At 35.8% G+C, this 23,590-nt stretch overlaps 1 protein-coding gene and 1 long non-coding RNA gene across 6 annotated transcripts in view; both read right to left on the bottom strand.

Annotated features, from left to right (window-relative positions):
- Positions 1–23,590, bottom strand: part of LOC109405671 (protein ovarian tumor locus) — a 123,684-nt gene that overhangs the window by 92,851 nt on the left and 7,243 nt on the right. For all 5 annotated transcript variants that reach the window (XM_029856453.2, XM_029856451.2, XM_029856454.2 and 2 more), the window contains exons 6-9: positions 23,171–23,538; positions 22,748–22,967; positions 12,892–13,262; positions 12,690–12,828 (exon numbers count right to left, since the gene is read on the bottom strand). In XM_029856453.2, the coding sequence (XP_029712313.1) occupies positions 12,690–12,828; positions 12,892–13,262; positions 22,748–22,967; positions 23,171–23,538 (1,098 nt within the window). The remainder of the gene's footprint in view (positions 1–12,689; positions 12,829–12,891; positions 13,263–22,747; positions 22,968–23,170; positions 23,539–23,590) is intronic.
- On the bottom strand, positions 14,274–14,646 carry LOC134286211 (uncharacterized). Its single transcript, XR_009996863.1, has 2 exons — positions 14,485–14,646; positions 14,274–14,450 (listed from the first exon to the last, which is right to left on the bottom strand). It is a non-coding gene; the product is annotated as an uncharacterized LOC134286211 (long non-coding RNA).

Here is a 23,590-nt window from a genome sequence, read left to right as displayed (position 1 = left end):
CAAAATATATGTTTTGTTTGTGTTTGTCCAATTGTGATGTCCTAATTTATTACGCATTTGTAAGGTTCCACTACAATATGTTATATTTTAATATGCATATAGCAGCGTCCATTTATTACGTAACGCTGAAATCGGAATTTTTCGACCCCCCTCCCCCCCTCCGCAACGCTTTTTTGTATGAAACTCCTAAAATTTTTGTATGGACCGTAACGCTCGGCTGGACTCCCCCCCTCCCCCTAGAGCGTTACGTAATTTGTGGACGGCGCCTATGAAGTGCTTCATTATATTTTTCGTAATAAGGTAAGTGTGTCAATTATGGTTATAGTACCAATCATTCGCCATAGTTGATTTTCACCCTAACGGTGTAAACCAACAAGAAAAAAAATTGTGAACAAGATCACGCTTACAAAAGATGGTTGCACTCATTTAAGGTGAATATAGAACGAAGCCACACCTTGAATTTTCAAAAGCACAAATCTGAAGAACCAAGTATCCCACAAAGCTGAAAAGTTGATCGATTGGTCACCACCAGCGGGTGACCAATCGATCAACTTTTCATCTCGGTGCGATGTTTGGTTCCTCAGATTTGTGCTTTCGAAAATTCAAGGTGTTGCTTCGTTCTACAGGGATACTCAAAATAACTGGGATAGGTAAAATATTCACTTTTCAATAAATGTTCAACTCGCTGTAACTGTAAGTTGATCAACTAGTTGTGTATCAGTGGTCAAAATTTGGAAAAGATCGGGCCATTTTACACAAAGTTATAAAGATTCTAGAAAAAGGTATAATTATCCGATGGCCAACTTTGAGCTATTATATCTCCGGATTCAATGAACCGAATGCAATGAAATTTTGATCATTTATGACTTATATAATGAGCTAATAAAAACATTTGACTAAACTTAAAATTCTTTACACGAAAGAAAATTATTACGATTGGTTTATTTTTCCAACATACCACCAATTTATCCAAAATTTCATCATCGTTTCAAAATTCGAGATAGTAATTATAGTTCATTTAAATTCCCTCTAATCGACTTCAATATGAATATGTTTTCAAAGGAAGTAACAAAATAATCGGCATTAAATTGAAAAAGTAATGGGATGCATATAAAAAATAGATAAATTTACTAAAAAAACATACATTTATTCTAACCGCCATAACTGTTTTTCTTATTAATAATTTCAAATTAAGTAAACTGTTTTTCAAAGTTCATTATATGAGTCATGAATGATCAAAATTTCATTGCATTCGGTTCATTGAATCCGGAGATATAATAGCTGAAAGTTGGCCATCGTATAATTATATCTATTTCTAGAATCTTTATAACTTTGTGTAGAATGGCCCGATCTTTCTCAAATTTTGACCACTGATACACAACTAGTTGATCAACTTACAGTAAAAATTTGAGCATATTTGATGCCCTTTTCGAAAAGTTACAGCGAGTTGAACATTTTTTTAAAAGTGAAAGTTTTACCTGTCCCAGTTATTTTGAGTATCCCCTGTATATTCACCTTAAACTTCACATTTTGCTCAAATTATGGTAGAAATAATTCATTTTCCTTAAAATTTCGGCATCCTTGCACCCTTTTTCGCCATAGTGTACCAATTATGGCTAATCCCATAAGGAATGCATGCAAATAGTGCGAAAAGGAACGGAAGTTAAAAAATGCAACCATAATTGGTACAGGGTTCCTATCATTGGCACACGCTGTAATAAATACTAAAAGTAGTTTTGGCTCCGTTTCTATATTTTTCCTGTAAAGTGTGGAAACCTAGTTATTTTTTCACATATTGATGACATTCGTTGGTCTTCTCGTGATTTTTGTACAAATAGTTTTCCTTAGTAGTGCCACAATTGGTACATCCACCCTTATATGCAGCAAACTTGTCTACTGGTAAGCTGAACGATCACTGTTAAAATTTCCCCAGTTGGGAGAAGAATAGAGCTAATAAACTATAGAGGAAGAATGTCGCTGGCGTCGCCGTTGCAACATCTCTTGCTGGCGGAGATAGGGAGGGATATGAGTGTCAAAGCGAAAAAGTATGCAGTTTGACAGATAGGTACCCGGCATGTTTGCGAACGAGAACAAAGGTAACAGCAGCGACATTCGTCCTCTATAGTTTATTAACACTTAAACTACTGAGTATAGACACTATAGATTCCATAGACTCGCGGAGACATGGTTGAGCAATTTAATTTTAGTGTGTTTTACCGTCAAATTAGAGTGTACCGAGCGAATATGACGTCACGCAATCCATTGTCGCTATTGAAATCGTGACGTCATGCTCGTTTGGCTACACAAACTGACAGTTCGTTTGGCTACAGTTGTCTTCGTCTCCGCGAGTCTATGGAATCTATAGTGTCTATACTACTGAGGGGGTAAAAACTCCCGCGAACTACCAAGGGTCCAAAAAAAGTCGGAAGTCCAACTTAGACAAGGCATTTCTCGGCCGTTTTTCAACCGATTTTAAAACTTTTTTTTGCGATGGAACCGGACAGGTTTCAAGAACAGCGTTCATCTTAAAGATTTTAAAATAGATGCGTCTACCCAAAGTTATTAAGCATAAGGCACTTCCTAATTTTTTTGAGAACGCATTTTTTGCACACATTGGTCAATAAAATAAAATTTAAAGCGATGACATATGATTTTTTCTACCCTAAATCATGCGTACAGCCGGAGTGAACATGTTTATGCAAAATAAGTGATTTTTCAGTACACTAATATTTTAATTCACTGAAAAAACTGCTAAAATAGCCTATTTTTCACATAAAATAAGCAATAAATCAAAATTTTAAGCGATGACATATAATTTTTTTGGTCTTAAATTATTCGTAGGATTGTACTGGACATTTTTGATTAACAATAAAAATGTGTTAGTTACACTCTTATTTTGGTTTACCCGAAGAACTACGAAATTTCCATATTTTTTACACAAAGTAGTCAACAAAACTAAAATTAAAACGATAACTTGTAGTTTTTTAGCCTTGAATTGTTCTTAGTAGTTTGGGGGTCATACTTGAGGAATAATAGTGATGTTTTCATTACACTCATATTTTGATTTACTCAAAAACCATCGAAAATACCACATTTCTCACACAAAGTGGTTAACAAATAAAAATGGCTTACAATGCATTGCAGTTTTTTGCCTTGAAATTATCCGTGAAAGAGTTCAGGACATATTTGATGAACAACAGTCACGTTTTTATGACACTTTTAATTTATTTTACTCAAAAAGTTACAAAAATGCCATAATTTTCATACAAAATAGTCAATACACCAAAATTTAATGTCATAACATGTAGTTTTTTGGCCTTAAATTTCCAATAGAATGTACTGGAAATGATTTTGATAAGATTTGAAGTTAACATTACATTAATATTTTATTTTATCAAAAAATTTATAAAAATATCACATTTTTACACAAAAAAGCCAATAAGCCAAATTTTAAATCAATGACATGTAGTGTCATTATCAGCCGGGTTTATTTAAACAATACTAGTGATGTTATTTTACACTCGGAATTTATTTCACTCGGTATACTAGAAAAATACCACATTTTTCACACAAAGTAGTCAACAAAAAAAAATTGGATTCAATGTATGTGGGTTTTTTTTTTGCTTTTATTCGTGAAAGAATACTGGACGTATTTGATAAACAATAGTGAAGTTTTCATGACACTCCTAATATATTTTACAAAAATTCAAAGCAATAACATATAGTTAATTGACTTTTAATTTTCCGTTGTACCAGGCATGCATTTGATAAAATTTTGATGTTAACATTACAATCACATTTTGTTCAACTAAAAAAATCACGAATGTACCCAAAAAATGTTCACACAAAATAGCCAATATTCCAAAATTCAAAGCGAAAACATGCAGAATTGTGTTCTTGATTTTGTTTTTGTACCAGTTCTAGGTTATATATTACCTGAAAAAAATACAAAGGAAACCTGAAATCCTCGGGGAATTTTATTTAACAGGGATTTTTTTTAATTTGTTTTAATTTGTGAATTTTAACATTCCCGTAACGTGGGTAGATCACCTTGGAATGGTGCGTTACGGTGTAAGATCTACCATTTCAAGTTTTGATCTTGCTATTTTCCAGCCTGGTTTATTTAAATGCAGGAACATTCCAGGATCAAGATTTGGTGTACTTTTTTACACTATTTATTTATTTTATTCTATTTATTTTTCATTGCTAATATACTATTTGTTTCAGAGGGATGGATGTAAATTTAAACTATATATAAATAACAATTTACAAAAATATAACAGTGGAGAACGTATCACAATTTAATACTTTTTTCTATTTCAGATTTACAAGCAGGCAATCAGCGATCAAAACGGCGAAGTATCTCTTTCTTTGAAAGGTCAAGATTACCGTTCGATACAGTGACAAGTAGACCACGTTTTCCGCGTCGATTTATTCGTGCCGAGTTCCATAATTTCGATATCTTTTTCGAACATTTACGATAATGTATTTCTGTTCATCACACCTTCAACTTATATTACGCGTTGCGAACATTCGCGGATAATAAATATGTACAACGGTTTTATTATCCCCAATCTTATTAACCCTCTACTTCCCATGGTTGCTCTAGAGCACCATCGATTTTCGACGAACTCCGGACAAATGGAAATAGATGAATATGATGCAATAATTTTTAGAATATGGTTACAACCTCATAAGGTTAACCCAACTACTAACTACTTGTTTCAATAGTTGAACTATTGATAAACAATCAAAAACCTATTGATTTACAACCAAAATTTTTTTCATTGATTTCGAAAAATTTAGCCAATTTGCAAAAACTTTTGTTCTACCACTTTTTTCGGAAACGCTGTTTTGGCATAGATATAGTCGTTCAAAGTCGTGGGAAGGAAAGGGTTAACACGGGAACGCGAAAAAATAGTAATACAAGAACATAGATAAAACTCAAAAGCAACGATTCTAGTTGTTTAGTTGTCCAGTTTACTCGTAAAGCTACGGCGCGGGTTTTGGTTTTTCAGCATTGGCAGTAACACTAAACGGAGTTGCATACAGTTTATTTTCTGACTGAGAAACGATAAGCTTAAAACGTGCGTTATTACGAGTGGATCCGACATAAGCGTGGTTTAAAAAATATTCATACCCGGTATACAATTAAATTTAATACACAAACATACAATAAAAATATTGTATTCTTCCGACAGCCGGCTGGCGGAAGACTAAACCATATCAAGGGTTGCATAGCTCACATCATTTGCCAATGTGAATCCAGATCTATGTAACTTTCTATCCCTTCCCTTCCTTTGTAACAAACTTCCTTCCTGTGACAACCGTGGGGATGCGGAGGTACACACGGTCTCTAGTAGCAACGGATGTCACACCAACATTCCTTCCCTTCCCCGATGACCGTAAGGACGTGGCCGGCGCCGGTACTGACAATATAAAGTTTTGAACCTTCAAAATTGCACATTGAGGATGGAAAGCTACACCCAGGCCCCATCCATTTGGTTCCCTGTGCAATGTTGACTCACAGACAAACAGACGTAACACTTCGAACATTTTTCGAATCATATCATAGTCACGGAAACATGTTCGCCCAATGCTAAAATGACTGAGTTTGGCTGACCATCAACTAGGTGGCGGTAGTGGGCAAACGTCAAACTCGAGCAAAAACGATGCGAGCGCCACGGGTGGTCAGTTGGCCAACTATCCAATTTTCAAATAGACCGTTAAATCGGTGTACGATGCAAAATATCAGAGTGTTACGCCTGTTTGTCTGTGGTTGACTGTTCTGGTCAGTAACGGAGTAGCAACTACGAATTGTACGGTCATCTCATGCTCATGCTCATGCTCATGTTTTAATTTGTGAATTTTAACAATGCTAACTCTGCGCTGTTATGAAATTTGCTTTCTTCCCGTCCATTACCAAAGCACAGATATTTGGGGCTAATCACTGACTATATTTCAACATTGACGTAGTTTCTCTAAGGCCTAGGGGTCACGGGTGTTAATGGAAGGTCCAAAGAATATGATTGGTCAAAGTTTAGGCACAATTAAGAATACATATACAGAAATAAGCTCACCAAATTATACGAGTTCCAGTACTCTTGCGACGAAATTGTCGACATCCATTTGCGCCTGCTGAACATGTAGTACCGTGCGGTACCCATATTCTGAACGGTTAAGGGAATCTCACAACAAACACTAAAATAAATTGAAGTTCTTGTTGCTAGAGATAATGCTTCACATTACCATCAAATGTGTTTGTTGTCTAGCTAAATGTATAAAATAAATTAAATCTCATAATAACTTCCAGTCTCTGATCTAGACATATTTTTGTTTGTGGACGACGTGTTCCTAATTATGGACACCATAAGAAGCCGTGGTCCTAATTCTGAACACATAGTGTTACTTACTATGTACAAACACATTCTCTACGTTCGCAGTTCAGTCAAAAACGATATGTTTTGTAACGATTGGATAATAGAGGGGCTTAATAAAATTAACACCTCAACTCTCGAATCAATATATGCTTCATAAAAGGAAAAACTATTTTGCGTTAGTCGACTGTTCAGAATATGGAGCTGTCTATAATATGGTGCTCGCACGGTAGCAATCACCAAAAAATACACGGAAATCCCGTACAAATGAAAAAAAGTTTCGAACTTTACTGCTATGAATAAAACAAGTGTTTCAGCTCGAGGCCGTCCGATCTATTACTTTTCAAAAGTTTGTCTAGTGTTTATTTCTTTCGATTATGAGCATCTACTACTACTTTTTTGTAGAAGGAAGTGTCAAACAAATATTTTCCCGAAATGCTGAAGGTTCTTACTGGAAGCGTGTCGTTCCGTGAAAAAGTTGAAGATTCTTCTGGATGATTATTCGAAAAGCAAGTTAAATGAAGAAATAATCTGTTCAACCGTGCTAGAGGAATAAGAAGAGGGCTCCTATATCTAGCACTCTAGCAGCTATTTCCGATATGCTGTCGATTTTGATACGATGCTGCAAATTCCATGTACATACAAGGATGTTTCCAGAATGCAAAATATGTTTTTCCGTTTTTAACTGTTTCGTTAAGTGTGCGTATGCACTTAAATATATTAAGTGCACTCTTACGAGCATTTCAAGGCCAAAAAAACTATATACTATCGCATTAAATTTTGATTCATATTTCTATAGATATAGGGTAGGGGTAGGCGGGGCAATATGGACACCCGGGGCAGAATGGACACCCTCAATATTTTGAAACATGCGAACTTTTTTGAACTTTTAATGAATGGAGAATATAGTCCATTTGTCTAAAACGTAGTTTCAGGAAAGAAACATTCGAAATTAAAATTATACTTGATTTTACACGAAAAAGTTGCGTCCTCCGTTTTTTGTGCATGGAAATTATAATTTTCACACCATCTAAAATAAGATTTAGTGATCAATTTATTGCAGGTCGATTAAAACCTGATATTTCTAGAACACATGCAAGTAGTTTTGCTGTATCTACATGCTTAACATGTTTGTATTTTCTTCTTTATTATATCAAAAATTAAGTTTGGAAATATCTTCTGCTGCCGGGGCAAAATGGACACTCACCTTTTTGAAAGAAGCGGCAAGGGAAAAATATAACCTAAAGCACAAACCAACCAAATTCTTCGATTTCAGTATATTTTCGGTTAAATGTTCACTATAGTAGACATATGGTGAAACAAATTGGTCAAAAAGCGACAGCAGTGGAAAATAGTTGTTCAAGGCACAGCTGTACATGCCGACAAAAATAAAGCTTTATCCAAAACAGCCTGAATTCAAATTAACTGAACAAAAATGAAGTACTTCGGCGTATTATTCATCCATAATAGTTGTTTTGTAATGAAATGACCTTATAGGTGTAAATAATGTACAAAATTCGTAATATTCTCATGGTGTCCATATTGCCCCATGGGGGTGTCCATTCTGCCCCGTATGCTTGAAGATGGTCATGAAAAACTAACATTTTTCATAACATATTTTGAAGTGGATAAATCATTTTTCTCCGTGGGCATTCTTATGCAATAGATGCTAAATAGACTTTAAAAGGATACATGTATCAAAAAACTAAACTTTTTTGACATCTTGCCAGGTAAAGTTGGCAAAAACCTTAGGGTGTCCATATTGCCCCGCCTACCCCTATTTCTGTTTTTTTAGTGACAAGAGAAGCATTGAAAGATTACTGTTGCTTATCAAACAAGTCTATTACTTTATTACGAATAATTTCGTGGCATTGATTGCCTTCAATTATTATTTGTTGACAATTTTGTGTAAAAAATGCGGTATTTTCCTAGTATTTCGAGTGAAATAAGATATGAGTGTTATAAAATCATCTCCAGTATTGTTCAACTAAATCCACTAAACTACTACGATAAATTCAAAGTATTAAAACTACATGTCATTGATTTAAAGTCTGGCTTATTGGCTTTTTTGTGTAAAAATGTGAGATTTTCGTATATTTTTGAGAAAAACAAAATATTCGTGAGATGTAAACTTTAAAATTTTATCAAAATCATGACCAGTACATTCTATTGGAAATTTAAAGCCAAAAGACTACATGTTATGGCTTTAAATTTTGGTTTATTGACTATTTTGTATGAAAATTATGGTATTTTTGTAACTTTTTGAGTAAAATAAATTAAAAGTGTCATAAAAACGTGACTATTGTTCATCAAATATGTCCTGAATTCTATCACGGATATTTTCAAGGCAAAAAACTGCAATGCATTGTAAGCCATTTTTATTGGTTAACCACTTTCAGGGTGTCCATTCAAATTCAGTTTTCCGATTCCCGGATTTTTCCCGGGTATGGACTAACTTCCCGAGTATGTACTAACGCATATTATGGTTGTAGTAGGGCGCTCCTCAGTGTATTTTTTATATACAGTTTTAATTTGGTCTATAACTTGATACGAATCTTATAGATTTCCTGATTTCATAAATTATGATTTTAAAAAAAACTTACTAACTCTACAATCACTGGTGTTAATTTCCTCTTCTAACACAAAATTTAGGATTAGAGTTAGTTGAAAAGGTCCTTTCTATAACAAAGAAATGGAATCTATATGAAAATATTATTGAATTATTATTATTATTGATATCACTGTGTCTGATTTTTTCACGAAATTGTTGTCGAATATCATAAAAAATCGGTAGAAAAATATCGAAACATTTTCGGTAAGCCTGACCTTTAGAAACTAATGTATCAATTATTTGCTACATTTTGTGAAAATCTCCATCTAACTTTTTGTTCTGCTTCCATCGTCATTTTAAACAATTTACTTGCCGAATCCAAAATCTTTTGACACCGATTTTCTCCGAATTTTGAAGTAAAACGTTTGAGTTCTTCTCCAATATTAAATAATATCTTGAGGACATTCAACATTTCTTCCTTTAGGAACTCCATGGGTACTGCAAAAAAAAAAAATCATGAATATTGTACCTAAAACTTTTTTTTAAAATACTTCGTTTGGCTGATACTGCCGTAAACATATCAGGGATTCTATTGCATACTCTTCCGGGGATCCGAGTGATGCTTACAGGAAGTAACATTTCGAAACATTTCTTCACAGATTCCATTGAAGATTCTTCTGTGGATTCTACTACTATACTAAGGAAATCTGTAGGAAATTTCTTATGGGATCCCGTCAGGGAGTCTTTCATGAGCAGTTTTTTCTTTGAAAACTCGCTGTAATTTACAGTGTTGTACTTACTCTTCAGAATTTTATTTGAATTTTACCTAAAGCTCCTCCAAAATTCTGTACAGAAGCGGATAGGGACAATATCACTGTTTTTCAATAATTTTCTCCTTGACTTCTGCCAAAGGGATCAAATTTAAGGGATCTGGCAGAAATGTATGAAAAGTTTCACTAAGAATGTCACCAGAATCCCTCCAGAAACTGACACATTTTTTTTTCTTCAAACGTGAAAATCTATTCGCCGTAAGTAACTTCTGCAGGTTCACTGAGTTCGCCAGGAATTCCGATTTTCCTAACAAGACTCAAAAAGTCCATCGCGAAATATTGCAGAAATCTGAAAATTTCGCCTAAGAAGTATATTTTGATTTCTTTAATATGAATTTATCAAGATCAAAAAGAAACTACTAAAATTTCTGAGAGGCTGCCTTTCTAAAAAACATATTCACCCGGCAACTCTGTTAATGTTGCTATCATTCTATTCAAGACTTGCTTGACACTTATGAAGTACAGATAGTAGAATAACTAGCCACAGAATGTCAATATCGCGAGCGTTCTTGTAATCAACATCTAGTTTGCCATGCCCTTGCAGCGTCAGCACCGGTCCTACAAGTGTCAAATCAATTTTCATAGCCAAAACAAAACATTCACAACAACATGTGTATTTAAAAATAATGGATAAATACATCTGAGGTATGAAATAAAATTAAATAATTTATAGGCTACAGCGCCATTAGAGATCTAATTTCTCATACATCTACTGTACAGATAGACACAATAAAGATTTTTCCCGGTGCCTTTTACAATTTCCCGTGTTTTTCCCGTATTTTTCCCGGTGGTTTCGTATTCCCGGGTTTTTCCCGGTTTTCCCGTATTTCCCGGATGGATGGACACCCTAGAAATGTGGTATTTTCGATGGTTTTTGAGTAAATCAAAATATGAGTGTAATGAAAACATCACTATTATTCTTCAAGTATGTCCCCCAAACTACTAAGAACAATTCAAGGCTAAAAAACTACAAGTTATCGTTTTAATTTTAGTTTTGTTGACTACTTTGTGTAAAAAATATGGAATTCTCATAGTTCTTCGGGTAAAACAAAATAAGAGTGTAATTAAAATATTTTTATTTTTAATCAAAAATGCCCAGTACAATCCTACGAACAATTTAAGACCAAAAAAACTATATGTCATCGCTTTGAATTTTGATTTATTGTTTATTTTATGTGAAAAATAGGGTATTTTAGCAGTTTTTTCAGTAATTTAAAATATCAGTGTACTGAAAAATCACTTATTTTGCATAAACATGTTCACTCTGGCTGTACGCATGATTTAGGGTCGAAAAAATCATATGTCATCGCTTTAAATTTCATTTTATTGACCAAAGTGTGCAATAAATGGCGTTTTCAAAAAAAGTAGGAAGTGCCTTTTGCTTAATAACTTAGGGTAGACGCATCTATTTTAAAATCTTTAAGATGGACGCTATTCTTGAAACCTGTCCGGTTCCATCGCAAAAAAAAGTTTTAAAATCGGTTAAAAAACGGCCAAGAAATGCCTTGTCAAAGTTGGACTTCCGACTTTTTTTGGACCCTTGCTGCCGGTGGAAGCATAATTGTCCCATGTGCATTTTTGGCAATATTGAGATTTTGCAGCCCATGACCATGTATCATGGGGTACTATCATATGGGGAAATAAAAATAGGTAGTTTGTTCCGAAAATTGTTGAAAAAATGCAAGGCCGATTTGTAACATTCGTAAAAGTGGACGCATAAGCGTCACGTTCCATTGGAAATCCTATGGAACTATAAAATCGCTCTGAAACAAAAATTAGTGCTCAAATTCAAAATTGGTTGATGTTAGAACACGATTCAGCACTTATACTTCATAGTTGAGACAATTTACTTTATTCGAACTTTGGACGCGATTTTCTCGATTGTCTGTTTTTGCACATGGGACATTTATGCGTCCACCGGCAGCTTGGTAGTTTAGGAGTTAACTCTATTGGGAGAAGGCATACAATCTGGTTATAAATCGAATAAGCGGTTTGGAGCAAAAACGAATTTTTGAACGACGCTCCATTAACAATATATAAAACTTATGGAGAATTAAAGAAAGAATATGTGATAAGTCAATCAAACATATTATGTGATTGATAATTGAATTTTATTGACTTTTCTCGGTGAACGTAATACTGTGTCTATTTAGAATGAAACTCGGTTCGAATAAGATCATTTGGACACAATAGGAGCATACGAGATGAAAGCGCGAAGCGCGAGCATACCGAAAGCAAAAGCCGAACAACATTTAACAGATCACAACCACGACCTTTTTTTTCAAATCTAATCCTTTATCTTTCGATAGAGACTAAGAACAAGTTGATTGAATGAAAGATGACTGAGATATGACCCAAAAACATGTCCATGTTTTTGAGGGGGTGACCCCAAACTTTTGCACGGGAGTGTAACCATATGTGGAATATGCTGGTTTACTTGGTTTGGCATACAATTTGTTTTGTATAATAACTATACAAGACGTATGAATCTAAATATGACGAACGCTTCATTCATTCTTGCGCCAATCACCACCAATTTGACACTTATGAACTACTTTTACGTCAAAAGTTATTCATCAGGTAAGCATTGACTAAATGAGGAATCTCGTTAAATCGTTTGATTTTCGATATTTGATCGAAAAATTACACATGTGAATGCTAAATGCTACTTTACTTATTGCTATGGCAAACTACCATTGTATCATACCACTGTAAGCCAGATGGTTATATGCTTAACGGCATGGTCCCGAAATTGGTTTTAATTTGGTATCACATTACAAGGAATAATACACACTTCCTGGATTGTTCATTCTTTCGGAAAGCAATTTCAATACATATTTCAACAAGGAAACATGTTTTCTTTTTGGGAAATGACATACCGTGAAATGACTTTCGGGAAATATGATACCACCATTATTGTAATAGACTTACCTGTATGTGTTGCAACAGCCGCCACTGGTCCTAGCGATCCATAGAATGGACACGAATATGAACCAGTAGTAGCATAAGCACAAGGCTGACCAGGATATGGCTGCGAATAGAAGGTTGTTGCCGTTGCATCGTACGGAAACTATTAAAAATAGATATAAGTTTCAAGTTATTATAATTTAACAGAAATAATAATGCTACTTACAGTATCGGAATAAGAATAACAGAACAGCGGATTCTGTCCGGGTACGCTAGATGTTGAGAATGTGTCGTAGAATCCAGATGAGGAACAATCCGTGTTATCCGTTTCCGTTTGAGTGTCAGTTTTATCGCTTTTGTTGAGCTCAGTTTTTGCATTTTGGGGGCTTTTTTGGCTGCTGTTATCATCTATTGTGAATGGCATGACGACCATTTCAATCGGTGGGATGTGGAAATCATGCATTCCATTGTAATGGCTCATATTGTAGCAACACGACTTGTCCGTCCCGCAGCAAGTCATATAGCCTTTTAAGTCATCATCTATCTGCTTTGTTTTTGGAACATCCATAAATTTAGACTGAAATTTTCGCTTCACAGCTGTACAAAAAGAAAAAAAGTTGTATTTAGACTGAGTGTAATGAGCATTCATATTTTTTTTTTCGGGTTCTTTGAATAATTTCGGATACGAACAAACACTGGGACTACTACGAAAGGCCGAATCACGAAAGGCCGAATCACAAAAGGCCGAATCACAAAAGGCCGAAAGCACGAAAGGCCGAAGGTAACAAAAGGCCGAAGCACGAAAGGCCGAATGGAACGAAAGGCCGAAGGTAACGAAAGGCCGAATGTAACGAAAGGCCGAATGTAACGAAAGGCCGAATTACAAAAGTAGCCATTTAATTACTTAACCCTTTCCTTTCCATTACTTTTACCATATAACAAGAAAAAAACATATAAGCAAATACATATTGTCCAACATAAATTCATTATACTCAAATCTTTTTAGAAGTTTGAACTGTTGTCTACAAATGTGACATGTATAGTGATAATTATACATAACATGGCATAATAAGCTTATAACAGCAGCACATAAATGATAGAAAGGCGAAATAGCTGGCCGAACAACTATGTTTGTTATATATATATATATATATATATATATATATATATATATATATATATATATATATATATATATATATATATATATATATATATATATATATATATATATATATATATATATATATATATATATATATATATATATATATATATATATATATATATATATATATATATATATATATATATATATATATATATATATATATATATATATATATATATATATATATATATATATATAGGGAAACGCTTGCTGTCCGAACTCGCTAACGCTCGTCGGACTTAAAAAAAGATAACAACTTCTGTTCGCATTATACCTAGCACACTATTGGAACTGCTGTTTTCCTTGGATTCGAGTCGACGCAATTACGGTGCATCGGTTATCGGATACTTCGGCGGCCTTCTGCCGCCTCAGTTCCTCAATCCTCCATGCGGCTACGCCGCATGGTTCACATTTATGTGCATTTTACGTTGGAGTGGGGAGTTATTTTTTAACTATTCAATTTGTGGTTATAACATACATACATACATACGAGCATACATACATTCTTTTAATTAATAGAGTATTTGACTAAACGGAAACCAAGTGAATATGCGTTTTTCGTAATTCGGCCTTTCGTTACGTTCGGCCTTTTGTTACATTCGGCCTTTCGTTACCTTCGGCCTTTCGTTACATTCGGCCTTTCGTTACCTTCGGCCTTTTGTTACATTCGGCCTTTCGTTACCTTCGGCCTTTCGTGATTCGGCCTTTTGTGCTTTCGGCCTTTTGTGGTAGTTATACTGGTTTCGGCCTTTTGTGATTCGGCCTTTCGTGGTTCGGCCTTTCGTGATTCGGCCTTTTGTGTTAATCCCCAAACACTTGGCTCTCAGATTGCGTGTAGGGTGGGGCGGGGCAAGATGGGTCACCTAAGGATGGATCATAGGGGTAGGCGGGGCATAATGAGTAGCTTAACCATTTTGCCACCAAATCCAGTAAATTAAGTGCAACCAATGTGTAATTTTATCGTTCAATCCTCATTTGATCCTTAACTGACAAAAAACAAATCGTTGAAATTCCGAATAAAGTTATAAATGTTGTAGAATTTTATGTTTTAAAAAACGTATAAAATCGCGAGTTGCGTTTTGGGGGTGGGGCATAATGAGCACCCTGGGTGGGGCAGTATGATCAATATCAGTTTTGTAGACAATAAAATGCTAATTGACTATTCTTGTCAATGATAAAGCATACCGGCAACCATCAATGAGAATTTGAAGGGATTACGGGGTTTAATTTGTAGGGAACTGTGGGGTTCCAATGAGTCTTCTATTGAGGAATTTTTAAACGGTGATAATATACAGACACTGAGATTTTACAGCTAATAAATTGAAAGTTACAGACAAAACCTTACTATATGCATCAAAACAGAGAAAACCAAAATTAAAATTTGTTTGTTGAAGATGTTTACCATTTTCATTATTTTTTTCACTAGTTGCTAATTCTGCCCCACCCTACTACCAACTCCAAAATAATTATACAAATAGTTCAAAAGTGTTACAAATACATTTCATTGGCCTAGGGAATATCAAAAAAATCGATAGATGCCCACTAAGTTGTGATTTCGATACCCAAAACCTTATTTTAGGTCACCTGATTCTTATAATATTTTCCCAGTATATGGCCACTTTACGCATTTTGATTAATATTTCAAGGTAAACGGATTTTTTGACTAATGTTTTGTCATCAACTCATTGGATTTTAGATAATAAGGCTACAATCAAGCAACTTGTTTTGTTAATTTAAAGATTTACAGTGAAAATACAAGGTGCTCATTATGCCCCACCTGCTCATTATACCCCGCCTACCCCTACCTCTGTAATTACAAATCGTATTGGTTTGTATGCGTCCTTTTTCTTCTTCTTTTATGGCTCGACGTCCCCACTGGGACTTGGCCTGCCTCGCTTCAACTTAGTGTTCTTTGAGCACTTCCACAGTTATTAATTGAAGGGCTTTCTTTGCCTGCCATTGCATGAATTTGTATATTGTGAGGCAAGGACAATTGTACACTATGCCCAGTGAGTCGAGAAATTTTTCCCGACTGGAACGGGAATCGAACCCGCCCTCTCCGGATTGGCGATCCATAGCCTTAACCACTAGGCTAACTGGAGACCCCACACTGAGCCAACTCTCCCGATCACAGTTATATGTCAGTCCTATATTACTGCACTATTGGAATATCATATGAATCTAATCTTGGGTTGAAAATGGGATGTGAGAGTTATATGCGACGCATGTGGTATGACTCTCAGATCGTCATCATATTGTTATATGTCTTGCATTTTGCTTCTATCATGTGGGCTAGGTGCGCCAATGTATATGCAACTCCAATAATATCCTTCACATTTTGAAAAAAAGTTTCCTCAGGCTGGAGCGGGAGTCGAACTCACAACGTCTAAATGACCGACGCTGCTAGCCGCACGACCACGAAGCTCACTTACTGGAATTGCGAAATTATGCAAAACGTATTCCACTTTATCTACCAATGTTGCTTTTCCACCCGGTCAAAGTTATATGCACAGCTAATGTATCGATCGTGTTATGTGCATATAACTCCGATATGCGCAAGTGTCATTGAATTTTATTAGAAGATTTTTCATTTGGAACTGTTTATGGTATGATACGTATAATGATTCATTTGAAGTGAACGTGTCAGACTAGGGGTACAATGTATGTGTAGTGTCTGATAAAATAGGCTCTTAGAATTATTTCAGTGCATGTATGCGTCCTCTACTCTTTAACCCTCGAGCAGTCGCGTCTTCGACTACCTGCAACGACGCCACGCTCACGCTTTGTATCACAAGTGTGCATTTTTCATGGTGCGTGTACTCAGTACACGACGCGACCGCTCCCGGGTTAATATATTAGTTAGCTATGCTAAAAGTCGATAAAAAAATAAAAAATATGTTTTTAATAGCAGAGCCTGGACGATTTCCCATCTTACAGGGTTGTTACGAGAAGGCTGGAAAAAATCCGCGCCAAATCCACGCGAGCAAAACTTGAATCTACGCCAAATCCGCGCAATTATGGAAACGAATTCGCGCCAAATTCGCGAGAGTGTGAAAGTAAATTTGTGTTTTTTTCCTACTCTAAGTTATTGAAGAAAGGGCACATTGATCTGAAATGGACTAGTTGAGTGCTGGATGAAGAATGAACTTTTGATTCTTAAATAAACGCAGCTTGTAAGCTTTCTGCAAGTGATTTTGAGGACATTTCGCCAGAGCTCTCGTTAATTTTTATTTTCCAAAAAACATTCCTTATCCATAGGGCGATTTTTGAAAAGAATCAGTTAGACAAAATCTCAGGAGAAACATACTAAAAACTAATGGTTGCGCGGAAAAAAAATATTGCTTTTTTCACTGAAAATTTTTCTTGCTTCGCTGAGCAACATGACGTTTCCTTCCAGCGAAGGCTTACGCGATACAGGAAATCAGTTAATTTCACACTAACACAACAGAAAATCTGTCAACAAGACCTCAATACACATGCATTTTCAACGAAAAGCTCTATTTGCGTGACAACAATCCACTCCCATGACTAATGCCTGGTTTACATGGGTCAACTGAAACGAACATTTCACTTGCCAACTCCTCAAATATATTCATTCGAAACGAATGATGTGTTTAGACTCAGCAAACGACTCGAACGGTCACTTGCATGCTCTTGAATGCATGTTCAGTTGAAGCAAGTGTTTACATTGATCAATTCGTGCGGTGCGTAAGCAAACTGAATTGAATTCAGCTCATTTGACAGATAACTTGAATTCAACTAACATGAATCGCAGGTTCAAACGGGGCAAGTGAGATGATTTCGTTTGACTTGAACGGAAAAGTTCAACATGTTCAACATTCGTTCAAGTCAAATCAGTTGCTCAAGTGAGATGAACGGTGGTGTTTACACGTTCAATTTGCATTCAATTGGGCATTTTCAACTGACTGGAATCAAGTCACTTGCACCGTCTAAACCAGGCTTAACGGGCGACCACCGTCAAATATCAGGGCTGCCAACTGCCCGGCGTCTGCTGTCAGCTCTCTTTGTCGCCGAATCTGGCGCTGGGTCTTCGGCGCGGAAACCCAAAGGTGGGAATAAAATTTTGGGGTTTACGCGCAATAATTTTGCTGGCGTGCTAGATAGGTAGCCGATCTGACAGTTCGATAGGTAGATTTGGTTTCACTCTTTGCGTGACTGTGTTATAAACAGACTGTAGTAGACACGTAAATAACACGCACGCTAAAAACGCTCAGCACCTAAAATGTGTAAGCCCTACTCATAAGTGCATAATTTCCAGACCACACCAAAAATGTGTAACAGCTACACATTCACAAAAACAGCTCGTACACTCTTCTAGATGCAAAAGTCGATTTTTTTTTGTTTTCCAAGGTCACTAGTAAACCTAGCTATCCGTACAATTTTTTTGCGAATTTCACAATCTTGCGGACGCATGAGCTGACTTTGTGAATATGTAGTTGTTACACCTTTTTTCTGTAGTCTGGAAATTATGCACTTTAATGCTGAGCGATTACAAACGTACAAACGTCAAGCTTCAGTTCACAAAACCAGAGAAGTTGTATTGAGGATTTAGCACCAAATTGGTGTCGGAAGTAACTTCATTGACTTCCGCTGCTTTTCCTGTGCGTTAAACATAACGTCGGAAGTAGTGCGCTGAATAGAGCATCAGATTTGCTATACAGCGCACTACCGACGTTATGTTTAACGCATAAGAAAAGGCAGCGGAAGTCAATGAAGTTTTTTCCGACACCAATTTGGTGCTAAATCCACAATAACAAATTCTCTGCACAAAACAACCATAAAAACTAAGGGTTCATTCAAATATTACGTAACGCTAAATTTGACAATTTTATACCCCCTCTTGACCCCCTCCCTCCCCCACGTAACAACTTTTGTATGGAAGTTTTCGAAATTTTGTATGAAGCGTAACACAGCGCTAGACCCCCTCCCTCCCCCCTTAGCGTTACGTAATATTTGAATGAACCCTAATGAACGGAAGAACGGTTCAAAAGAACTAGTTCTTTCTAAAAGGAATTGAGAATGGTACCCTTAAAAGAACTGTTTTGACCATCTCTAGTTGGAGGGAAACATCGGTTCCGCATACATTTTCAGGGAAGTAGATGCAGAAGTCCGCTGCAGCTGCATTCGAGTGATTGTTTTTCGGTTCGTCAGATCGTGTTTTCGCGTGTGGTGGAGGGAAACGACAGTTCCATTTTCATTTTGCAGTTGATGGGGCAATAAGGCTGACACAAATTTCGATTTTCTTCTAGGGTATCGCGCCACTTGGGCGGTGGCTTCTATATTCGTCTGTTTTCCACTATAACTCAGTCAATTTTGAACCAATTGACTTGAAATGTTGTACACTGGTTGATACTATACCTATCTCACCACATTCCAAAAGTTGTGTCAATGAATTAACTACATCGGCTGTTTTCCTACTCTCCGCATGGACCAATGTGGCGCTAGCTTCTATGCGTGAAAAATCGCTAAAAGTAAATCGCAAAAATATTGTATGGCGAATAGCATCTAAAGGCAAATTTATCGAAGTGGAATACATTATTCGAAAAAATATTTGGTAGTGGTTGTACACAATGGTAACTACTATTAAGCCTACCAAATATTTTTTCAGTAAAAGCTTTCTATTTCAAGTAATTCAAGTTTAGATGTTTTTCACCATACAAAATAAAATGGGTTTACTCCTGCTGATCAACTGTGGGTGTGCGCCAAGCGGGTAGTCCATTGGTTTAAATTTGACTGAGTTTTAGTGGAAAACAGACGAATATAGAAGCCACCGCCCAAGTGGCGCGATTCCTTAATTGTTAGGGTATTTTTTCATCAAATGCATTTATTATTTATCACCACCCCCCCCCCCCCCCCTCCCTGACGAGTCAGCGAGCACTGTGGCAAAAGAAAATGAGATTTGTTCCGGCCTAAGAGCGCATATCAATCCAAAACCGAAGATCAAGGAGGGGTTATGGCCGTAATAGTCCGTGCACGTCACGTCGATGCGGTGACTACGATTGCGGAAACAGTTCTCAACCGATTTCAACCAATTGTATTCAACCGATTTCAACCAATTGTATTTGAGTGTTCGCTGTTCATGTGTCGTGTCCTTGAACGATCAACATTTAAAAAAAAAAAACAAAAAATCATAGTGTTGATTTTTTTCATACGTTTTTTGCATGAAAAAGGTGTTTTTTGGAAAAAAATCGTCCCCGTTTGAAAATTAAAAACATTTATTTATATTCTGATCGTTCATGGACACCACAAGGTCCTCTAGTAACAGTTTTCTTTTGGGTTTGTGCTTTCAGTTGAGCCGTTAGACTGTAATCATAGTCACGGCAAATTTCTTTGAAGAAAACGCGTTTTACAGAAAATGTACATAATAACTTTGGTAATTAGCACTATTTTTCCGAGGTTCTCAAGCTGATTTTATACATAAAATATTGTACTATGTATAACGTAAAACGAGAATTTAAAAAAAATATGGTTACGTATGTTTAACAAAAGTTCAAACTTTTCCTTATTTTCACGCACTTCAACATATATAACCCCTTAAAGTGCTATTGGGTTAAGCCTTCCTATGGCGGCAAGATCGAATATCCAACCTGAAATATAATTGTACAAAAATATTACATAAAATCTGGAGCTAGATTTGAATAGGACGTATGAACATTTATCGATATAAAATTCGATCAGTTTATTTTAGTTATTGTAGCAATATGGAAGATATTTTGGAGACTTTTACTGATAGAACGGAAAGCCTGTTTTGTGATGATCCTGCTGTTTGTATCAACTTAGTTCAATTTCAACGGTTTTTGCTATAATAAGCGAATACAACTGATCGAATTTTTCATCGACAAAAGCACATAGGGTATGTGTGCCATCAGTAATCTCACGCTCCCATTTTCATCCTATCCGAAAACAAGCGAATACGGCACCGATTGATTCCGTTCTTTTTGTTTTCATGGGTGCTCACATCTAACAAAAAATACAAAAATAAGAAACAAAACAAACAACGCTTCAATCCTTTGATTTTTGTAGGATGAAAATGGGAGCCACATGCTTAATAAGGGAACCAATACCCTACGACCTTTTCAAATCGACCTCCAGGAATAGTCCTTCGACTCCAAATTTACTTTTCTTCGTCACTCAATGTCCATCACTAATCTATTTGTAGGGTGGGGCGGGGCAAGATGGGTCAGTGCCATTTTCGGGCGCATTACTCATGTTTTGATTATGTTAATAATTTTGTTAGATGACCAGCATGAATATACAAAAGTTTGGGGCATTGATTGAAAAATTATTCCCCCTCATTGGAAATAAAAAATAAAATGGTTTTTAGCCATTTTTCTTAAGCGATACATTCCATATAATCTCCATATACAAAACTTATATTTTGACGTTTTTCGTTGAGAAAATGTGAATTACTTAAAAGGTGACCCATCTTGCCCCGCACTTTTTTCACGGCGCAAAATCGATCACTTTTTAAAACTGCTTGTTTAACATCATATTTTGTATTTAATGAACTTTTTATCAACTTTTAGCATAGCTAACTAGTGTATTAAAGAGTAGCGGACAAATACAAACCAATACGATTTGTATTTACAAAGTTATGGTGATCCATCCTTAGGTGACCCATCTTGCCCCGCTCCACCCTATATAATTTGCATACAATTTTCCTTCGTGTCGGCAAAGTGAACAACCAAATCGTCCATTAAATTGAGCAGTATTTTGGACTTTCGGCCTTGTCACAGTGTCCATACAATTTTGCAAAACTACCAATTCATAATCAATTTCACTGATATTTAGTCCAATCCCTAGACGTTTTACCTCATAAAAAAAGTTTTTGAAAAATAAAGCTATGTCTGGTTCGCCTTTGCTGAGTCTTATTCCTGGAAGGATAATGTTGTTTTTGTTGAATCACAAGCGTAATGGTAGATTGTTTATTACAATAAAAATAGCTTATTTGTTGTCTATTTTTCATGCTGTAGCTCCATCGGCGTTGCCTGATAAATATATAATAATTGTTTGCTTTTTTCGCGTATTCATCGATTTCATTTCGGTATGAAATCATTGACTCGATTCTATTAGATAAACTATGAAATAATCAAGTTTCGTTTAGTTGGAATCGGAATTCAAACAAACGTGTTATTTGTGAGGGGGGTGGGGGAGCTAGAAATGACTGTTCTATGTAACTATGAAATGGAGATGTTACAATCGATAATACTACGCCATTAATAGGGGCCATATTCTGATGATATCGTATTTAAAAAAACAACTTCTAAATCATGAGATTCTTCTTAATTTAAAATGAAATCTCTAAATTTTTACTTACTAGCCCTTCAGAACGCGCGCTGTTGTAAAAAGTACAACACTACCAAAAAACCTCGCTCGTCGTATACAGCGGGAGCGCGGTCCAGTTTCGGTTGCTTGATGGCGCGCGTCCTGAAAGGTTAATGTTAATTAAGGCCTTATAAAATACCAAAACGAATACTAAATCTGTTATTAATTTTTAGTTATTACCCTATGGAATCAATAATTCGCTGAGAAGTCAAGTCGAAAAATGTGAATAACAAAATTGTTGTCAATGAGAAATCATATTGTTTTCAATTAGATATTCCAGTACATTATTTTGTTATGTTAACACTTAAGTCATACAAAATGAAAAATCATTTTGTTATCAAAATTCGTGATAACTAAATAACTCAATTTGTTTTCAATATGTTTTCATTCCCTACTCGGTTATGTACTCTTTTTAGGGAAATTGGGCATTTATAGGGAACTGGCGTTCAGAGAAATGACAACATTCATTCAAGTTTCACAACCGGAAGAAACAACTTGGTTTGAGCTCTAAAACTTCAAATCGTACTCTACTTAAAAAATGAAGAAGATAATAACAGATACTCACCTTTATCTTCCGAATTTTTTCGCGATTTGTATGTAAAGCTCCATGGCTTAGAATGATCTGTAGCCATCGGTCGCAATTGTTCGTATGAAACGGACCGACATTCGGCCAGTTCTTCTAGATAGACGACACAGGGTCCATTGTTAGGTTTCATCTCTTGTATATATCCGTGTAACAGCCGTTCATCATGGTTGTTCAGTTTTACCAAGCACCGCACACCAACCTGAACAAAATAAATAGACTAAAGCCCCTGCGTATTGAATTGTCAAGCTTAACGTCTAAAACCACATTCTATGTTTAAACTGTCATAGTATATTGAATTGTAACTAAATACCAGCACCACCGTCGTTTATGTTGATAATAACAGTTCCTGTTCCTACATAAATAATTAAAAAATCTTGAACCTTTTCAATATACTGATGTTACCTGCAAACCATTTCCACTGAAATACCAGCTTCTACATTTTAGTTCCCTGCGGATGTCACTCCACGAATCAAACTCGATGTTACGATATATGTTAGGATCCAACGCTTTTGCCACCTTGTAAGGAAAAGGAGTAATGCCTTCCTTCAACAATTGACGCACGCACGAAATTTTCTTCTCGCATAGCATTGGATTCACAAGGACAAGCTCTCGCGAAATAGGACCCCGTGAACCGTTAAGATTTACGTTTCGAATCTCTTTGACTATTTTATCCGAACGTTTGGTTCGATATACATCAACGATGTGCGCAAAATTTTCTCTGTTGTGGAAGTGGCATAACCGATAGTTGTCCAAAACACATTCTGTGGTCTCTAGAAATATAAAAAACATACATAAATACAAATGTTTACATACATGATGTTG

Source organism: Aedes albopictus, chromosome 1, assembly GCF_035046485.1.
Source record: "Aedes albopictus strain Foshan chromosome 1, AalbF5, whole genome shotgun sequence".
NCBI lineage: Eukaryota > Metazoa > Arthropoda > Insecta > Diptera > Culicidae > Aedes > Aedes albopictus.
The sequence above is the reverse complement of the archived record's forward strand: the minus strand, read 5'-3'. Positions and strand labels throughout refer to the sequence as shown.